Here is a 22,611-nt window from a genome sequence, read left to right on the forward strand (position 1 = left end):
CCCCAGGCTCCGGAGGCTGGAAACAGGCCCATTTCTTCCCAAACTTCTGGTAGGCCCATTTTTCACCCTCCCTGAGCCTCCGTGCATGCCCTGCACTTACCTGCATCCAAAATGGGCCACGTGGGGACTCCTGGAAGGGGAGGGGCAGTGTGGGTGGGGCCAGCCAGGAGTGGGATTTGGAGGTTCTCCAAACTGCCCAGAATCTTCACCGAACCCCTGCAAAACCCCAGCAGCCCACCCCTGCTTGGTTACAATATAACTAATTTTTTGCTGAAATATTCTATTACAACCCATTGTCTAACTAACCCTCCTTCTTTTTTTTTTTTGCCAAGGTCATTCCACAACCAGATTCTGGGAGAAGAGTATGTACAGATTCCATTTAAGTATGTTACTATAGAAGAAAAAAATCACTTCTTCTACGGATAGACAAAAAAAAATGTCATGGATGCAAAAAACTGAAATGAACATGTTCTTTCTTAGTAATAAACCACAGAACACTTCATAACACAAAAAACAATAAGCCTTATATTTCTGATCAGTATGAAAGGGGCTAGATTTCAAGAACTGGACCAAAATTATTTTAAATTTACATACAGTTAATATGATTATTCCCACGTAGAGGTAGTCCTCAATGTATGACCACAAATGGACCAGAATTTCCATTTCTCAGCAAGGCAGTTGTTGAGTTGCATCCAATTTTACAACCTTTTTTGCCATGGTTATTAAGCGAATCTTTGCCATTGTTGTGAATATGCAGTTGCTAAGTGACTCCAGCTTCCCCTGTTGACTTTGTCAGAAGCCAGCCCGGAAGATCGCAAATGGAGATCACATAATCCTGGGATGCTGCAACTATTGTAAACACATGCTGGTTGCCAAGCATCCCGATTTTTAACCTGTGTCTGTGGGGATGCTATGATGATTGCATGTGTGAGGATGGGTTATCCCTTTTTTTCAGTGCGGTTGTAACTTTGAACAGTCATTAAATGAATAGTTCTAAATCAAGGATTATCTGTATTAAATATTATTCTGACCCTTGATTCTTACAATACACTAAGTCAAAATAAACTACATTTTTAGTGTTTAGTATGAACCAGTTGAGAGGACTTTCTTAAACTTTAATTTATTAGATGCAATGACAAAAATGTATCTCTTATTCCCAATGTTTCAATTGTTAGGGACACTGCCTCTGTCCAGCTTGAAGAACCAACTCAGGTGAGGTCATTTGAACTGTTCTAGCTGTTCTAGATTCAGAGTAAGCCATTAAAAAATAGAAGACACTGTTAACACAATGGTCAGGAAACTCCAAACTATAAAGACATCCCATGTTCCTATAATATGAACCTCTGGATGGAAAGTTGTTGGCAACCTGCTAGGAGTACTTAATGCAATGAGTCATACTATATGACTCACTGATCATTCAACTCTTTCATTCTATTATCTGTAATTCAAAATCTGGTTGCTAGAAATGTAACATTTCAATGCAAACTCTTTAAAAGGATAAACAATATGTACTTCAAATTATAAGACAGTATTAATATTGTCCTGTTTTCAAAAATAGTACAAGGCGTATTTTTAAAAGCTTTGGTTTTTTAATATGCTGTGTCAATGCTTTGTTTTTAACACACATGAAAAAGTCAAAACAATCTTAAATTACACAGGTAACCTAATTCCTTACTCTATCTTCTCTCAAATATCCAGTGACTCCCCTAATCCTTCAGGTATTCAGGTACAGCACAATATACCAGAATAAATTATAAAGAATCAATTGTTATTTTATTATTGCTTGTTATCCTTCATATAATTAAAACAGGGCCAAATCTTGCTACAAAATTATTTAAGTAATTATATAGATGGAGGATCAGAATATACAAACTGTTTATTTTAATAAATCTTGATGAATATGACAAATTAACAACCTTAGAGGGCTATAAATTAAGATATTCCTATCCTAAGCAATAACTAATTTTCAACAGTAAATACAACAATACATATTTCATCATTGAAAAGAAAAGCAATATGAAGGTAGCAATAAGAACAGGTCACAATTCTTACGGAATTTCCCTTGCTCATAGACAGCAATCTCTGCAAGTTAGATATATTACCATGATTAGCAGACACACCTGATGTAGCGTTTTCTTTCATAGAAAATATCCAGTTGTAATGATGTAAGTTTCACACAGAAGGAATAATGTAGCAATTCAAAAGAGGAGTTAACATAATATGGCTATGAAAAACTTTCATGGCTATTCTGCTTTCTAAATAAGAGAGAAGGAAATTCATTAACCAGGATATCAACAAACATATATACAGTGAAGAGTAGAAACATAGAATAGGAAAATGTAATAACTTCCTACTTTCACCGGGAATGGTGCTAATTGGAAAATTATTTTCATTTTTTAAACCTCAAAAGCATTTATAGTATGATTCTATGACATGTATAACACAATTTTCAATGTAGCTTACTTCCCAAAGTAAACAACATTAGCACTGTACCCTAATATTACAATGTCGTATCATCTCTCTAATGACTTACGCTTCATTACCCTGTATGCATTAAGCAGGTTTAGTCAAACCAACAAAAGCCAATTGTTGAGCTTAATCAAATCCTCTGCATATATGTATTATATATTAATTTCTAATATTTATAATAAATCATACTGTCCACTACAAAGTACCAAAAATAATGTATAAAGTAAAATTTTATTAAGACTCCCTCTATATTTTGTTAGTAAAGAAATGGAGGAGTATGGGAACAAGTCATACAATTTTAATGACTGTTTTATTCTTTTTATGCAGAATTTTAACAGAGAAATGGTATAAAACATTCATATGTGTAAATATAGGAGATGTCATTTCATTTGTTAAATATAATGAGAGAAAAATGACAATTGGGATAAAATACTTTTTATGTTAGAATCCGTTTCAAGATAAACTATTCATCCCATCAAACTTATCTCCAATTCACTAAAAGTAGGCAGGACGAGAGGAGGGAAAGGCCTGATTGCTAGAAATAATTTTACTAGTGATAAACACTAAAACAATAGCTTTCTCTGTTTCAACTCTGAACCTTAAAACAACAGGATCAAAATCTCAAAGAGTATGATGAGAGAAACTTAAATGAGACAAAGAATATTCGAATAAAAAAGATTCATTAGTAAATCTTTGGAAAGGTTGCCATCATTTTTTAATGGAAAAAAAATAGTTTAGGGAAAGAAATGGGAAGAAGTAGCTGATGTCTAACTCTTATCATTTTTTCCCTCTGTAAATTTCAGATACTTATTTAGCCGCTGACAAACACGGGAAGGTCAAAGGTCAAAACCATAATATTTGAGACAGTCATCCAACCTTTTAGGTATATATTATGGCCACCATTTTGAGGTTACTTAAAATTATAAATGGTTATGGCCACTTTCTCTATAGCTTTGGATATTTGTGATAATGCACAAAACTATCCAATCAGCAAACATACAAACAGCTTTATTATATAGAATATTATATGTTTTATTATATAATGTTATATATTGTATCACTGTGTGGCAATAAACCAACCCTCAAATATTAACACAACACGATTCTCAGGGCTGCACCATCAATTTCAGATCTACTACAAGGAACACAGCATTATGCCATCTTGTAATAGATGGATGGAAAATACTCTTGCAACAGAATGTATCATGAGGCAATCTGGATATTTTCAAATGGAAATGATTAGTTGCATTGCCATGCAAATACATTCTATAGAATTAAACATTGTAACTGATGCTCTACATTTCTGACAAACCTAAGAAAATGTGATACCCTCACAACAGAAATCCTATTTTGAGGAAAATGATCTGGATTCCCTAAAATAGTATTAATTAGGGTAATAATTACTTGGTTACTGCTTGGTCAACTATTTCTCAACAGTGCTGTGTTTCATTTTATTCAATCAGTTATTTTACAAAGATTTTCTACTTTAGTACTTATAGTGTTTAATAGTGCTAATATTTGAAGATAAACAAATACAAAAATCCCATGATTTCTATGAGATTACTACATTATATTATGTAAAAATAATACTACAGACTCTAAATTGAGGCCTTGTATATCAACTTATTTGATTATAAATTTGTGGCAGCCCATAATATTTTTTCCAATGTTAAGTCAATAACATGCAATAACAATGTCATTACACAGAATACCAAAGATGTATCAATGCGCAAAAGGGAAAAAAAAATCAAAATGGTGATTTCATCAAAATGAAATAGTTTATTTTTTTATTTTAAACATACTTTTAAAAGATATATTACCTGAGGCAGATCTCCTCACTCTTAATTGTAAGACTGGTCCTGCTAGCCAATATCAGGGCCCAGTATTCCTACTTTTAAATAAAAAGAAACTGAGACAAAAAAAAATACACAAAACAGCATAAACCACAAAAGCAATATAAAATAATGCTCTGTAAACCTAAGAAGACATTTCTTTTGTACAATACAAAAAAAATTAGGTCTTCTAATAGGTGATGCCAGCCAAGTTAAGTTTGAACTTTTCTGTGACAAGCAAGTTTCTCTCCCTAGGTTTTAAGATATGCTCCTAGGATTGAGGAAAGCGGCTGGATTAAGAGTTCATCTTGCCCAAAGATAATAAATCCATAATTGTTCATGCAAATACAAACACGAACACACAGTGAAGGAAGAACAATAAATATTTAGTGTCCGTATGTGCCCCCTTCCCAGTTGTGAGAAGATAAACACAATGTTTATATCTTGCTCAGTGCTCCTCAGAGTCACCGTTACAAGCCCTCAGAGTTCCCCATAAAACAGCAATAAGCGGAGCCTAAAAGGAAATCGGGAAGGCGGGGGAGTAAAAGCTAAATCACCAGCGTTTCCCAAACAAATGAGAAATCTGGCCGTGCGGCAGAGACTGTGTTGGGAAACATTGAGAGGCTGAAACCACCCCTGCCCTCCCCCACAAATGATCAATTAAAAGCCGTCCTTATGCCAAGGGCCAGGCATGGCCAGGCAAGCGGGCTGCCGCAAAGACAACGGTCCTCTGGATCAGTTCTGCATGACAATTGATGGGAAGGGGCAGGAGGCAAGGCCCATCCTCTCACCATGGTGATTAGGCATTCCAAGTGTGCAAGGCAGCCTCGGCACACATAAAGAGAAAGGGAAGCTGGAGACCTGAGGAGGCGAGCCAGGCCAGATGGTCCTGCAGCCGGCAGCACTGGAGCAGCTCACACCCAACTCTCCGCCACGTTAACGGCCCAAGCCTTTCTTTATGCCAACATCACAATTAAACAGAGCAAAATGGCAAGAAGGTTCAGCAACAGTTTGCTGAGGGGACGGATGGTCATAATGCAGCAGGAAAGGGCTCTGACAACCCAAGAAAATGTAGTTTACATTTCCTTAGTAAAATATGGCCCATCAGAAAGGCTCTTTTCTTGAGATGTAGAACTAATTTTCTACATTTAAAATTCACCACAGATACGCATTTACTCATTCTATTAGAGATGCAGCCATTTCCATAGGATGTCTTTCTAGTATGTTTTAAAAACAGACCTGATATTAGATCATGTCTAATACCTTTTTACAACAAGGCTTTACTTTTCTTCTTTTAACAACCATAAAGTACGGCATCAATTATTTAAAAAAGAGGTCCTCAGCACATAACTGTAAAACAAGCAAACAATGTATACATTTTGAGTGTTGGATAATTGGAATACACCCCCACCTTACTTTAGAGTTTAGACCCTAGTGTGTAAACACTTGGTCAGCCTCTGCTCTACTGAGGTAGCCAAAGCTAAGATGAAGCTTGAGTCAGTTGTCTAATATGCTAAGAGAAAAGAAAAACCAGAAATTAATACATTATTGTATTAATACATTATTGTTGCTACCTGTAACTTTAACTCAACAGCATTTTGACTTTCTTAAATATTTCCATTGATTAGTTTCAAAGTTCTTGAAGTGATTTCCAAAGCCAGTCCAAATACTGAGGCCCAACAAAAAAAGTCCACTGTCTTCTGTGATATAAAACTGTAAGGAAACTGAGGTAAGAATAAGAAAACAGACTCTCTCCACCACCCATAACTGTCTTAAACTGACATTTTTTAAAACATTTCATTATGGGACATTAAAAAAGAAACTGCTGCTGATAAATTGTAAGAAGCAAAATTGCAAAAATGTCTAACTAATAAATTAGAGTCTGTTTCATCAACAATAAACCAAAGTTGAATAAGTGCAATAAAGGGGAGGAAACAGTTCAAATAAGCACAATATGTAGACTCAAAATAAAGGCCAAGGCCTTACAGTGCCAGTTCATTGGGGATGGGGAGCACGAAGTTGGGGAAGATTCATGTATAAAATAACAAATTTTGAAAAAGCAGAAAGGAGAACTGCAGTGCTTTTGCCAATGGAACATTTTGGTGTACTTGACCCAGCTGCTGTTAAGGACTCTCCACTTTTCTCTCCTGAAAGGACATACTCTGATTATTAGTCTACAAGACCATCAGTAGGAATTAGAAGATAAAGAAATTATTTTTAAAAGTTACAGAGATCTGTTACACAGGGACAATGTTTAAATCTATTGTAGCTGGATATTAAGGTCAAATCATTATTTGAAGAATCCAATAGAATGTATCTGCAGATGCCTCTGCACTACACATGGAGTGTAAACCATCTTCCCCCATGTGATTAACGCTCTCAGTAAACATATAAACATAGATACTTGGATAAAATATTTATCTTCATAAACAAATCCTTTATTCTTCAGGGCTTTTGTGCACAACTCCTGTGGGTTCTTTTCTGGACCACAGGGAAGGAGAATATTTACCATATACTGATGCACTGAAATATTCCGAGAGGCAGATTGTAAAATTAAGCTTTACATATATTCACATTGCACTTCCAATTTTGTCACTAATTTTGGGTAAACTTTTGTATATATAAAATATTAAATCTGTAAATATAAAATCCACAACAGCTATGGTTCAACTCAATATATTAAGCCATTTTTTTAAAGATCAAAACATACCCAGAAGGCAGGACTCAAAGCAATGTTGACCAATGTAAATCTTAAATAACTTCTCACATGGGTAGAGAATCAATCTAGATTTACACGACTAATTAACAGAGATAAGACTCTTGTCTCCAGAGAATGTAGACATACTGTATTGTTCTTAGTATCTTACTAATAAAATGAGATGCCTGCATCTATACTTGTACAGTGATACACTTTGCCCTTCATTAAATTCCATTAGCTTTGGATGGCATTTCTGTTTTTTAAAAAAAACAAACACTTCCCACAGTTTCCACAAGCTCTAAGCTTGTTGTTTTGTATTATTTTTTCATTAAAAACAAATGAAGCAGCAAGTGAAAATCCCAAGTTTGAAATTATAAGAAACAAACAAAGAATAGAGTCTGCTGGTGCCAGACAAGGAATGTTATGTTTTGTGATTTAAGTTATTCACACATCACACAGTCTGATCCCATTTCAGTATATGGAAGACTGCAAATAAACAGAGCCAAAATATTTTGTAGAGTGCCTCTTGGAGACATATGCAATTGGTAATGCATTGCTAATGCAATGGTTTTTACTAGCTCCATTAATACAATTTTGCAGATCAGTTTGTCTATATAATTGTTTCTCTAAAATGTATTGTAGACTGTTGGTAAAAAGAAACCTTATTTCACAGAGGTTTATATATGTTATTCATATAAAAAAAATTGACACACATTTGAAAGGGCTAAATGACTATAAAAGCCGATATGCCACATTTTCTTTCATGTGAATATGCGTGCATTCCTCTGGTTCCACTCAGAACAGTAGAATCATCAGAAATCTATCTCCATCCTCAGCCTCATTCTAGAAACTACCAACAAATAATCTTTCACACATGGATTATGTACAGTTTTCTTGTTCAAGATTTTGAAATACCCAAGAATATATGTTCTATGAAAAAAGACCTAAACATGCCAAGGGTATTTGAAGGTCATAATTATATATAACCAGGTTTGTTGCTCCTCAGATAGAGATACTTACATATTTATACAGATAAATAATAAAATGTCTTTAAAACTCGTGACTGTTAAAATAAAGTTTTAACTAGATGAAGCCAATATTCACCCCCAAATCTTAACCTAGTCAGTGCTAAGTGTAAAACCTATTTTATATTTTACCTGGGGAGGCTGGTATGAAGCCACTTTTGGTCTGCTTTCCGTGAAATTGAAATCAATTTTGATTTATTTTTCATAGCAAAGAAAGAAATATCAAGAATGAATAGACTGGAAGATGTTAAGATACAAAAACCTATTTGTAAAATATTTTTTACTTTTGTTTGTAAGTGTCTATATATCTCCTTCATTCTTTAAATATGTTTTATGTGGTTCTCCCAAATATTATCTGAGAATTCAAGAAAATATTTGTATAGAAAAACCACTAAAAAACCTAATTCTTCTGAACTGTGTCCACATTTAAACACATGTTTACCTCTGAGTCAATCACTTTCTAAACACTGTTCAGTGAGTTCATAAAATATTTGTTCATTTATACCACTATTTAACAGGAGCAGTTAGCAAGATGAAGCAATTAATGCACTCTAAGTATATTTAATTGACAGAGCCAGGATTTTGAATATGACTTCCAATATGCATAATCTGCATTCATTTCGTATTTGTAAATTGTTATATTTACATTAGTAATGCATACTGTTTTAAATTATATAACATCTTTACTTGGGGCAAATCTTTCTTTTCTTACCTTTCAAACTTTATTATTATTTCTCCCATCTTTTCATCCACATCCACATCCACATACACCATATACATACGCACACACAATTGTTGCACTCAAACATCAAAGACAACAAGAACATTTGGGTGGTTCTCACTCAGCAAAGCCACACTACGGAAAAAGCGCACAAGCCATTAGTGCAACATGTAGTTTCGTCTTTGAGGAAGCATTCCACACAAACATTGACATAAAAGACAAACGCATAGCATATTTCAGAACCAACGAGTGATGGATTTATAAGGCAGGTTGATTTTATGGTGACTTTTATTGACAAGGTGCAGAGGCTTTTGGCAGATGCCTCGTAGCACTGGGAAGTTAACACAGTGCCTAATTCAAGGAGACAGCCTGAGGAAGCAGCACCGACAGGGAGAGAGTGGAACTATGTCTCTATTACTCTCCTTGGTGTCATAAAGAAAAAGAAGAAAAATGGTAACCAACAGGGAACCAGGAAGTGCTCCAATTTTTTTTTTCAAAAGAAAAAAAATCCTTATTTTTCTCTCCATCTTACCACTTCTTTAAAAATGGAAGAAGAAAAGGGACAAAGCAGTATGAGCAACTACAAAAGGAACTAATGGGAAGCAAGGGTGGGCAAACTAACTTAACATCTAAACTATAATATGCTTTCAAATTGGGAAGAAACCAGCCTGACTTGAACATTGCCTTATCATCAATATATTAGATAAGTACTTCTTGATCTACTTTCCCCTAATGAGGTAACTCATGGCATTAAATAAGGAAGGGATTACTTGGAGAGAGGAATGCTCCAGTAAGATCCTAGGTGAATTGGGTTCAGGCTTAGCTTAGTCCGTGAAATATTTTCACTTCTGGAATTCTACTTTTGCACTTATAGAGGGTATTACAGAAAATTATTGTATATTAGTGCAAGAAGTTCAGCTTGTGTAACACATTATGAGATGTCTTACTTTCTCTCTTTTAATGACAGAAGTTAGATTAGCTTACTAGAAGTCAGGTCTAATTAAAACAAACATGTTTTACACTAATATCAGGGTAAAAGAACTATATTTTGTTACCACTGGCATCAAATACATAAGGACAGAGGTGGAAGACAAAGTTTACAGACACTATCCTTAAAAACTGAGTTTCCTGAAATAAATGAAAAGTCAGACCCCTCTTACAGAGACTTTCCCTCTTTCTGGAAAGTTGGCAGTTTTTCTGCTAGTTGGAACCCAAGATCTAGCAGAAAAGAAAAATTATTTTGTCTAGATTTTCTACAATCTGTCTTCTTCTGTAATTCACTAATATTTAAAGGAAAATAGGGCCATGTATAGTTTGGCCTCTTTAGAACCCTCAAGCATTCAGAAGCATTACCTGTTGAGCATTTAGCAGCCCAGTTAAACAAAGCTAAGGTACTTACATCTATCATTTCGGTCCTCAGGACTGGAGGAAGTCTCTCGGTCTGAAATGAGGCCAGAGACAGCAAAGATCTTTTTTCCAGTATCATCAATTTTGAGGGAGCCGGGAGAGCCAGATGGGAGCTGGGCTCCAAATTCATACTCCTTGCCATCAGCATCTGAGAAACGAAGATGGGGAGAGTCGGTATCATGACAGTTCTTCAGGCGCTTGGCAGGTGTAAAAGCCGACTGATAACTCTCCCGGTCCTCAGTGGAGGCAAAGGGACGGAAGGCCCCAACACCACTGTGGTTCAGCATGCTGATTGGGGTACAGTCCAGATTAGGGGGTGCAAACTGAGGATGGAGATGCAGCAACGAAGGTGGAAAATCACGGTTGGTGAATGCTCCAGGCACCCCACCTTGTCGGTGATACATAGAGGCAAAAGTATAGGAGCCATTGGTGAACGGGATGTGCACATCCTTGTCCACTGACACAGGGACCCCAAAGGGCCTGGGCTGTTGGCAGGGGATGGAAGCATCACGGCTGGCTTCAGCAGTGGAAGCCAGGACCATCAGGGCTGGAGATGCCAAAGGATTGGGAAGGTAGGAGGAGTTTTCCATCTTGAAAGCTGCCCGGTGTAAGTCCATTGGAGTCTCTTTTCTTGGCAGGGCCACAAGGGAAATGGTCTTCCCTGGATGGAAAACAAAGCGATGTCTGAATGTAGAGCTGAGAGATCTCACCGAACCCTTATCACCATCCCAAAACTGAAAAGACAAAGAAGGGGAAAAGAGGAAAAACACAGAAAGTTGAATTAACAGCTGGCAGTTCTTAATATAGCAAGAAAATTGTAAAAGCCTAAGCCAACTTTCCATGTATCGTTCTTTTAGAAAGCCAACAGGCAAGTTCACATGTTACTTGAAGAGTCTCTGACTCCCTCTAAGGGTCTGTACAAGTCTTCCTCCTGCTCCCTTTTACAGCTTTAGCATTAAACTTAAGATTCAAGAGACAGTCCATCCAAGGTAGATAAAATGTGGCACAAGAGATCTGAAAGCCAACAGAATATGTGCCTTCTGCAGAGAATGCCACCTGCTCTGGCCTTGCTATCCTTCCCTTCTGCCTTACAGAAGGATAAGGCATCAGTGCAGATTCAGATCAAGCCACATGTTGAAGTGGGGGTTGAAGGATTTGAACAAGGGTGCAATAACTATCTCTAGTGACAAGATAAACATATATTATTCCTGCCAGAAAAAAACATTGGAACAAAAAAAATTCTTGGTGTATGTAAGCCTATGACTACAACATCTGAAAATTAATATCAATAAATGAATCCATTACTAAAAAATTATAAATGAAAATGTATATACTTCATGAATATACAAAAATATGAAATAAATGCAGTAGAGGAATATATTCCAATTGTGCAGATATATATCATGTTTTGGGTTTTCCATTATCCTTAGTGATGAAGGGAGACTAAATAATATGTCTGAATCATACATTTAAGCTATTCTTCCATTTTTTAAAAAGAAAACAATAACAACATCAATAAAAAAAAAGTCCTTGGCGTCCCTGATAATATTTGAAATTGTAATTAGTGGCTGTGCCATCTGATCTCTTCCAAGCATCTGCCTTTTAGTTTGCGGACAGTACAAAATGGATCAGTAGTTTTACTTCCTAATGTGCTCATGCTTAACTAGATTTGTAAACTGCTCTCAATATTCCATTAAGATTTAGAGGATAATTTTATATATTTTTCTTTTAACACTAGTTGCCGAGTACAAGAAAATAAATCCCATGTTCTCTCTCTCTCTCTCTCTATGTATATGTATATATATACTTCCTTTATGTACATATGTATTTACAAACTTTGCTTCTAATCCTATCTAGGCTTGAAAACTCATTCCCCTATTATAATAACATTAGCATTCCTTTTGTTTAAATTTCTGCCCCAGTCATTAAGTATGCTAGAATTTACTTCACTTTAATGTACAAAGGCTTACTTTAAAACAATATACTAGCCTTACAGCACTCAAAAAACAAACAAAAAATCATATAATAAAAAAGCAGTACAAAATGTGTCTGTTCGTTCCAGAAGGTCAGGCCTAGCAAATAAAACTTACTAAAAGGATCCCGTTTCTAATGGAGTGGCTTTTGTATTATCTGAATGGCAAGTCTAGGTTAACAAACTCTATGGAATGCTTGCTACATCCTTCATGCAGTGCAGAAATAACATTTCCTTTTCTTCTATCCTGTACCCAGAAGTTTGACAGTATAGTAGTGTGAAGATGGACTGACATCATCCTATTTCTACTGCATTGGTTTCCTTTCTTATACAAAACAGTGCTAAAAGATTAGAAGTATTTCATTAACATTTTTTGAATCACTTTCACATCTTTAATAACTTTCATCTGAGTTTTAGCTGTATCAAAATCAAAAGCTACAATAGTGGAAAAGGGTTATGGGAAATCTGGATATTTCTTTGATTAATTTTAAAGCAAAAATGTATACATAATTTACCTAGGAAAAGAAACATTATCTGAACTGGCATATGGTAACCACAATCTCCAAGGGAATGAAAGAGGGTGAAGAATATATCACTAATGCTACTATCCCTGCTTATATTAAATGTATTTAATGGAAGCCATACTTAACACTCCATACAGAATAGTGTGAATCGTTCCAGCTATCTTTTTCATTTGACAATAAATCAACATATTTTAATAATGGCTCAGACTGAATTTTATTTTTAAAAACTCCTGTCTACTTTTCCCCTTGTCTGTTACATACCTTCTGTCATCACTTCATCCCATGCTATTATTCCCAATCACTGCCATCATTAAAGCATGTATGGACGAAGCTGCGGCAAAACTAGTCATTATGAAAATCTATATAAATTAATACACTCCCAAAGTCAAAATGTCATTGGTTTTTAAATATAAAACCCAAAATAAGAAAACTAACTGGCCTGCTTAATTAAAAAAATATGGATTGCAGGATAATCAGCCTGAAAAAATATTTTGGTGACCAGAAGTGAGTGGTACAGCCAAAGTAAGTAACTGTTACTTTTTGCCTCTATGCTGATTTTTTTTAATTTAGCACCCTGTGCAAATCCAGATTAAAATAACTCCAGCTATTGATCCGAGCAGTGGAATTGACATTAATTTTAGTTCACTTCTCACTTTGCAAAGGGATCAATAGGAAGTAATAACAGCTGACATCCTCGCTGAAAGGAAGAGAAAAGACAGTCTAGCGACAGAAATCGAAAAGCAACCAAATAAATCAGCAGATACTTTTCCATGGCATCAGACAAACTCCAAACAGATTGCAAAAAGTCTTTGTTAAATTAACTAAACAAGGAGTGGAGGTGGCCAAGGGGGTGGAGATAAATCTATGAAGCTACATATAACTGTCCATTGGTTATCTCCGTTAGACGAACTCTACGAAGCCTATTCTGATTTCCTACATTTACAAGATTTCCAGTTGATGGATAAAAATATTTGAACATAAGGGCACCCCCCATTTGCAGCTTTTAAAAGCACAAACTGAATCAATGTGAAAATAAAAACACTATCATAAACATCTACACCTAGAATGAAATCTAGTATGTCAGGCGTAATTTGCATTTTTAAAATTTATTAATCAACATAGAAATAAGTTTAATTAGCTAAGAAATTGTCAAAAGGAAGCAAAACTATTCATGATGCACCCTTCTAATCATTTATATGCAGTAAACTATCAGTTTACTTTATATAAATGAGTTTTTAAAAAGGTAGTCTTAAACTACAGGTGGTAGCCTAAAAATATATTTAGAGAAGACAAACAACAGTTTTTATGTAACAAATTGTTTTTAAATTCTTAATGTTGATGATATTGGTTAGATTTTTATAATTTTGGCTATTTTTAAATGTTTGGAATTAAAATGACACAATACAGATCTATGATTTTTTTCCTGCTTATTGCCAACGGAAGAAAAAAAATGTAAACCTAACTTTATTTTTCATAAAGAACACAAACCTCAAAAAGATATTGGAGGGTACCTTTAGATACTACAGGTTGGGTCTCTTAGTGCTTCGTAATTATGTAATTTTAGAAACAGGAATTTGAAAATACATTTGTGGTTAAAAAATCCTAATCTTTACAAAGCACCCATTCCAGCTGTTGGGGAATTAAAGTGCTCATATGTGTTATGCATTAAACTAAACTAGATTTCCTCCTAATAAATTCCCAACAAATACGGGACCTGACAGTACAAAGAAAAAAATTCCAGTCTTAAATTAAGGAATTTTACAATTTGGCATATCTTGCCATTAATTAATATTTGGGAAACAGAGAGTTCTAAGAGTAAGTACAAAAAGAATGCAAACAATTAGCAAAAAAAGTGGGGGCTGGAGAAGACAGGGTAGAATAAGAATAATACTCTCTGTGGTTTGAAACTCAGGCCACCACTTTCAAAGATACAAATAACTATTTTTAAAAATGTAATAGAAAATCGGGTCCCCAGATGTAACAGAAAAGCAGCTGCTTTGATTCGCTCCAATTTTGCAGGGAAGGCTCTTTTCCTGCAGAAAACTTGTTATTTCAGGAAAAAGAGAAAAGAAAACCTTGAGAGAAAATTAAGGCACCAGCCTTTGCAGAAGAAAAAGCAATGTAAATGTACATAGATTTTTATTCCCAAGGCTATATAATACATCCATTGTTTGTCAACTTTACAAAAATCCTTTCCAAAAAAATCAAAGTTCACAAAAAAGGTATGAATGAAAAAAGTAACGATTCACTGCTGCTCTGACCTGTCAACAGTTGGGATCTTTCTCCACCCTGGCTCCATAGTAGATTCAGAAAATTCTTAAATTTTCTCGGAGCTTAAGGGGGGGGGGACTATTCAAAACTGCTTTCCTGATCAAGAATATATATATATAACCGATTTGGTTTTCACCTAACTATCTTCCCAAATCCCTAGTTATCAACAGAAACAAACAAACAAACAAAAAACGTGATTCAAATTTCAGCAGGGGAAAAGAAATCCCACTTTTATCTTACTTTTTCCAGTGCAAATTAAAACAGGTGTCTTTCCCGGGTTATTAGCCTAAGCACAAAAGAATGCAACTGGTTTATATCGTTTTAAACAAGAGAATTAAAAAGGAAACTTCCGATCTTCCCATTTCACTAAATACAACAAAAAAGAAAAAGAGAAGTGTCCCAGAAGTATATCTGGGAAGATACAGGAAATCAAAAGAAATTCCTCTCAAAAAATTCAGCCTGCCTTGCCCGGCCGTTGGTTTTTGGTTTTTCTTTTTAATAACCAGAAATCTCAACTGCTTTGCGCCTGTAAACTTCAGGACAAAACCAGTTCAGCGCATTGCAAAGAAAACGAAATTTTCGTCCCTTCCAGGAAACAAGTGCGGGGGAGGATATATTCCCTCTGTCCCGATTTCTATATTCGGTTCAGGGTTTATTTTCTTTTTAAAACTACCAAAGCTCATCAAACGTGCGGATGACTCGAGTTGTTTGAATTTATTGCAACAATCCCTTCTCTGCACATTTCCTGTCTGGAAGGCGAAAGCATTCAACGCAACTCCTGAATTGGTCACTGCCTAATGATTTCATTGTGCTCAAGCAGATGGTTTTTATGCATTTCGATCTACAAGGTGAGGAATTATTTCCCCTTCCTTGCAACCTCTGTGCTGACTTTCCTGCCTCTTTCTTGCGACGGCGGCTGTATTACACTAAAACCTCGAGGATTTTTTGCGTCTGAGCTTAAAGGCGCATGAAGTTTTACTCCAGGAATCCGAACTGTTCGTTTTCCATTTTCCCCATTTCCTCCTTCCACGGTTTCCAAACGAGTTTGCGATTTGCTCGCTGTAGCCACGCTCTCACCCTATACCACGACACCGCCTTTTGCTGCTTCTTGAAGGAATAACTTGCAAACAGGCAAAGCGATTAAGACTTTGTCTCTTGGAGAAATGCGGGCGTGTGAAATTCTTTGAAAGAAAGGAAGTTGTTTTCGAAACTTCAACCTTTCATCCAAATTTTAAGTATTTGACGTACGCCACGATTATCGCAACGAAAAAGAACTTGGACCAAAATAGGTCCAAGTCCTTAATTGCTATTGGTTAATTGCCAATAATCAAAGTTCAAATGCGCGCCCGTCCTACAGTAAAACTGAAAGCGTTTGGGGAGACGGTGCCGATTGTTAGCGAGGGTTAGCTAAATGCAAAATCCCCAAACCCCAGGGTTAAAAACATTAGGTTTTATTTAAAATTATTTATAATTATTAATTCGTTCTTCCCATAAAGTGCCCCTTTCCCGCTTGGTTTTGTTTGGGAGAAATTGCTTTGTTATATCAGGAGACCTTGAGACCTGCGAAAGTCGGGAAATACCTCCATGTGGTAGTGTATAAGGATTGCCGCCTCCCTTTAAAAAAATTAAACGTTGTTGGCGCTAATTGGGAACGCGCTGTTTTCTTGCATTTTGCAAGAATTCAACTCCGGCACCTGATCCCACCCCCTCCTGTGTGTACTATTACCCACCTCCTCCCCAGGAAAATAAAGAGCAGGACAGGAAGGAGGAGAGTTCTGGGATCAGGGCTAGCCTTCCGAGGGGAGGGAGCACCCCACTGATTTGATTTTTAAATGCATACTCATTAAGATTCCACTCCCCACATACACACACAATACACATACGTACACACACCCCTTCCAACATTTCCACCCCAAGATCCGATAAGCAACGGCTTGCCTTAAAACTTTCTTCTGGAGAACGGGGCGCGGAGCGAAATGAAGAGACAAACTTGACTTGCAAAGTTTGGACTCTTCCAAAGATGACTGCCTTGAATTTGCAGAATTCTCTTAAGGAGCAGAATAGAGAATTGAATCGAAACTCCGGCGATCGACCGCTGAAAAGTTAGATCCCCGCACCTATGGAAACCCCCCCCCCTCCCGACGAATGCCACCGCTCCTGGACTTTCTATCAGCAACCCCCTCCCTCCCCGCAATTTCAAGATACTTACCGTGCAAATTTCTCAGAAGGCGGCGTCCCCCTTTGATTTCAGGCTGGGGAAGGCAGGATTCTGAGAGGTGCGTGGGGAGGAAAGCTGGACGCACTAAGCCCGGCGCGTGTGTGTAAGCGCTTTCGGCCAGCATGGGAGTGAGCGAGAGCCTGACACGGCTGCTGAGAGCCAGGGAAGGCGCAGCGCTGCCGCTCGAAGCAGCCTCTAATCAGTGAATGAGCCTCCACTCTCTCAGGGATTCCTAGCTGCTCACACACACACGCGCGCGCTCGATCGCTCGCTCGCAAACACACACACACTCACACACACACACTCAAGCACACAGATACAGAGCCGGCCTGAGAGCGGAATACATTAGGGCAGGGAGGAAGCTTGGGAAATGGAGTCCACAGCTGGAAAGCACAGCTGCTCAGGGATGAGTTGCCCTCCCCGACACGGGCCGATGGATAAAAGTTTGACTAGAAGCAGGATGAAGGGAACGGGTCTCTGCCTAAGGTCCACCTGTTTCCTACACTTTTTAAGTTCCATGTAATTATATTCTATTCTAGAACTAAGGCTCTTTTCGCAGGAAAGAGCTAAATGGGCGCTGTCCTTCCTTTAAACTGTCCTTCAATTTAAAATTGATTCTCATCTGTTTTCCCTGCCATTAACAGCTTTGGTAATAAGGACATTTTCCCATGTGATGCTTAAATTGACTTGTAAGGACAAAGTATTGTTAAAGTAGGCAAACCATGCATGGTTGAAAATTATCTGCTGAGCCCATCCCGTTAACAATACTTTTCCCATTCAGAATTTAAGTTGTTTACATTTAAATTGTTGCTTAAATCTCATGAAGTTCAAATACTCCTCTATGTTGGCTTTAACATGCATGTTATTTCTTAACTGTTTTCATTAACACAATACCCAAATATTCCAGTAAGTGTAATGTACTGTGTAATGTGTAGTGTGGAACAACATTTAAGCTATAAAAGAGATCATCATGATGACATGTTAAGCACAAGGACTTTGAAATAAGATCCACTGACTACAATTACATTTATTCCCTAGCAAATTCACAGCTGCAATGTCATTTGAGAAAACACTGATAGATAATAATGTTAACAGAATTGTTTGTACACTGATCTTACCGAATTAACAACAATATATTTACTACTAAACCGGGTCATTTTTCATGTATTCCAGATGGCATTTCCAAACTGAATGGGCTAAATAGCCTTCTTCAACCTGATGCCTAAGGTAAATAGGATTTCAGCTGCTAGTATCTCCAACCACTGTGGAAAATGAAGTCCATCCCATATAGAAAAATTGAACCAAATTACCTTTAGTTTCCTTCCAACCCAACAATCAGGAATTTAAGGAGAATAGAGATATACGAATGATGATGTAGGAGAGAGATTGGCTGAGCTGGGAGAAGAGTCAAGTGGGTAATTAGTCTGGAATCCCTATGTGGGCACAAGAGACAAAGTCTGACACACACACCCCCTTGAATGCTGTTGAACCTTATCTAGTCTTAACCCAGGTGTAAGAAAATACTTGTTTATAGGCTTGAGCAATAAAACAGGTAATTGCTCTCTTCATGTGTGGATCTGGTTGTTTGCGCCTGACAGATACTGATTTAAATGGAATCTATTTCCAGGGAAACATCAATTTATGAATGTTCAAAGTTTCTTTCTTATATAGAAAATCAACATTATTGGCATAAGAACTCCAGGAGTAAAAGTTTGAGATCAGACTAACTGATGCTGATATTCAATAAAAATTATATATTTGTACACATATGCACCTATCCCCAGCACATGCACACACACTACATACAGAGATACTATATCCAGATACCAGATTAATTTTCTCAAAGTCTGAGAAGATAGAATGGTGCTCAAAAAGTAACTTAGAATCATAAACTAATTTTTGAGAGGTATTTGAATTCAAATACTTTCTATCAATTAGAAATTGTAGCACTGTTAGAAAGCAAGAGATGTCTGTAGTAGTAACTTTGTTTTTAACTTCACAGGGTTGCTTAATTTTAAAACAAGTAACAATTAAACACTGAACTACATACTAGCCCACCACAGTGTATAGTACCATGACATACAAATCTGGTTTCTATGATCAGGTATTCTGAGTGAACACGAAATATTTGATTAATTGAGAGAATCAAAAGTAAATATAGGTAAACCTGATGCTGAAACATAACCAACAACTTTTAGTTTGAGAGAATAAATATATGAGGACTGTGCAAATTACTATAAAGTTGCAAACAGCTGCAACTACGCAAACACCAAGGTCTAAGCGTACATATGGTGAATAGCTATCCTGGTAGAAGTATCTTCTGAGCATATAGATCAAATATTCATGAGTACACATGTTCAGAAGTTCCCAGGACCTTGAAATGAAGAGTCTTCAAGTGACCTGAGCTGCTTTTCACCTTTGTAGTGCAAATCCAAAAGCGTATTTAAAGTGTCTCATTTGATGATCTGAGAGAGGGAGAGAGAAGATGAGGGAGAGAGATTATACAAAGCACACAGTAAAACCCTTACCAAAAGCAAGAATTAAAACTTGCTCTTTGCAAATAAATCCTATGTTTACTTTTTCAGTGGGCCTCATTTTCAAAGTATACTGAGACCTGCAGCCAATAAAGCTAAGTTTTAACCATCAGTTTTGAACCAAAGCTTTAATAGAAAGTTCTGTAAATATAATGTGATGCAATTGGTGGATGATTCCATCCCTTAAGTGATAAAGAGAAAGATTAAGAAGATCAAGTTACCTATTGTTGCGTAACCTAAAAAGACCAGCGCTTATATTTTAAAAATTATAAAGAACACAATATATAGCAACCCTTCCATAAAATCTTGCCATCTGGAGATATTGTATCAGAACTTCAACTATTGCCAGACAGCATGGCTATTATCACGGGGAATTCACTTATGGGAGCAGATCAGCAACAACAAAAAGGCAGATCTGACCAGGTGATCAAAGCCCTGCTTCTTTTTACATGAATAAAAAGATGTGTAAAAAGCCTCCTGGGGATCTACCATTTCAATGTGACAATGACATAAGTGTTGTTTCTGGACTATGTGCTGACTCATATTCAAATCAGCCAATGGTTTTTTTAGTAGATCTGACAGCATCTGGATAACACATTTTTTTAGCCAAATCTTTCTTAGTTTGCAGTTTCTTGAATGAGTGGATTCTTACATTTATGAAACTGTAGTTATATATTGATAAATATATGTATCTTTTCTTATTTAAAATTTGCACAATTTTAGTATTTATGGGCTATTTTATGGTTCTTAATGGTTCAGTGAAGATCTAGTAAAGGACAAACTCCTATTCTTACCTAGGATCCCATCTACCAAGTGATGACAGCATCAAAGATGAAGTGTGCACAAGAGTGAACAAAGCATGGTTATGGTGGAAGGAAATCACTGGTGTGCTCTGTGATTGATACATGCTAATTCATCTAAAACTGAAGGTGTATAAAACAATGGTGTGCTCAGAAGCGCTGCATGGTGCTGAATGTTAGCCAGTCACAACATGCATTGAGTGCACTTTACACATCACAGAGATGTGCATGATTCATTGGTTGTTAGGCATTTCTCTCCTTGACCAATGACAGAGTTTGGAAGCAAACGGGCACTGTACCAATATCAGAGAAAATGCAGGAGAAACGCCAACAATAGTATGGCCATATTCTACAAATAGCACCCCACACTGGTGTCTACATCACCTTCCACTTTAATATAGATTGCAAGCATCCGTGTGCAAGGTCAAAACAAAGAAGGCAAGATACAAAAAAATGTGGACACGAAAAATGCCCAGTTGGACCAGAATGCTTCATTTGCAAGATGGTGCTTGTTGACCCAAAAAGCAGACCATGCACAGTGGGAAGAATGCTAGGATGATGATTGATTGATTGATTGATGATGATGATGATGATGATGATGATGATAAAACTCCTTAATGTTTCTTTCATACATTTATTTAGATTTGGGGACTTTCCCAGGGATCTGGTGGGCAGGTTGGTTGAGACCCTGGTTGCCCAGTGGAATAAAGGAACCACTATGGTACTTGAATGGATTGCACCAGAATAGTCTCTCCTATTTTGCACCTTAACTGCAATTCCTTGGCTTACTGCAGGGATCAGGGAGGTAAAGCAGCAGAGGAAACACTTAGAGCATCTCTGGAGAAAGATTTGTTTGAAGTCAGAGAGAGGCTGTGAGTTCTAAGGAAGAACGATTGTCTGTTAGCTCCACCATCTCTGAGTTGGATCCATTGATCTCATTAGGTCAAATAAGGTCAGTTCCCTCCAGTTTCTGTCTATAGAAAAATGCTATCTGATGGGACCACTTAAATGGACATTTTTAATCACAGCTCCCATACTCTTTAATTTCTTCTCCATGGAGATCCAGCTTGCTCCTTCTCTTCTGTTTTTTGGGAGAGTAGTTAAAATTTGGTTATTCCATCAAACTCAAGAGGAGGGCACACTACGACAGAAGACTTGAATTTCAACAATGTAGGTTTTTGAAATTTTTGAATAATTTTTACACTTCATTTAATTTATGAGTGAGTTTATTTATTAGGGGAGGTTGTTCTATGATGTCTCTGATTGTTAAGGACCCAGAATCTTCTGGAATTGGCAGTACATAAAGAAAAGAACAGAACAGAACAGAACAGAACAGAACAGAACAGAAAAGAAAAGAAAAGAAAAAAGAAAAGAAAAGCCAGACCACTGATGAAGTACAGTATGACAAACCTAGCTGCATTCACTAATCTTTAAAAGGCTAATCAGGGGTGAACTTGGTTAATACTTAGGTGAGAAATGGCCAGGAAATCACAGGAAATCACAGGGCTGTTGCTGAAAAGTAAAAACAAACTTCCCAGAAGAAGGGAGTGGCAAATGTCTTCCGTATTTTTGCCAAGAAAACAGTGTGTACATGTAGTAAAAACAGAGAAGCTCAAATTCTTCATATGGATAGGGTTAACAAATAGCTGAAAATACAAAAATCTGGACAATTGGAAAGGAGGGCTAATGAGAAAAAAGAGAGTATGCTATTTACAGCAACCAAAAAAAAAAACCCTATTAAAAATGTACTTAGGCCTTACATGTATATGCAATTGCTTTTTCCAGCATCAGAAAGACAGGTTTTCTAATTGCAATATTTTTCCGACAAATCTTTATTTTCAAGAGCATATGCTAATAGGTAATATAGAATCAATGTGCTTTTCAAATCTCACCATAGAAACATATGATGAATCATGTGATCTATAGACTACAATCATAAATTTGAAGGGGCTGGATTGAAGCCAATTGTTGAAATCATGAAACAATTTAAATAATGTAAATCTAGGTTGTCAAGTTTATTGATGGATGGGGGGGAGTAGACAATTTATAAGGTTACAATACGTGGAAGTTTCAATTTCTGCTATTAGGAAAACAGTTTTAAAAAATCAAGACTCAAAAAGCTAGACAATATTTGATTTTA

The 22,611-nt window shown here is 36.6% G+C and overlaps 1 protein-coding gene across 3 annotated transcripts in view; it reads right to left on the reverse strand.

The window, feature by feature from the left end:
• Nucleotides 1-10,784, reverse strand: part of RNF220 (ring finger protein 220) — a 335,380-nt gene extending 324,596 nt beyond the window's left edge. For 2 of the 3 annotated variants that reach the window (XM_070941407.1, XM_070941406.1), the window contains exon 1: nucleotides 10,145-10,769. In XM_070941407.1, coding sequence (XP_070797508.1) covers nucleotides 10,145-10,769 — 625 coding nt within the window. Of the gene's footprint in view, nucleotides 1-10,144 lie in introns of all 3 variants that reach the window. The other variant, XM_070941405.1, reaches the window with a different exon arrangement.
• Between the last annotated feature and the right edge of the window lie 11,827 nt (nucleotides 10,785-22,611).

This window comes from Pituophis catenifer, unplaced genomic scaffold (genome assembly GCF_029215685.1).
Source record: "Pituophis catenifer annectens isolate HBS135680 unplaced genomic scaffold, rPitCat1.0.hap2 SCAF_3, whole genome shotgun sequence".
Taxonomy (NCBI): Eukaryota; Metazoa; Chordata; class Lepidosauria; order Squamata; family Colubridae; genus Pituophis; species Pituophis catenifer.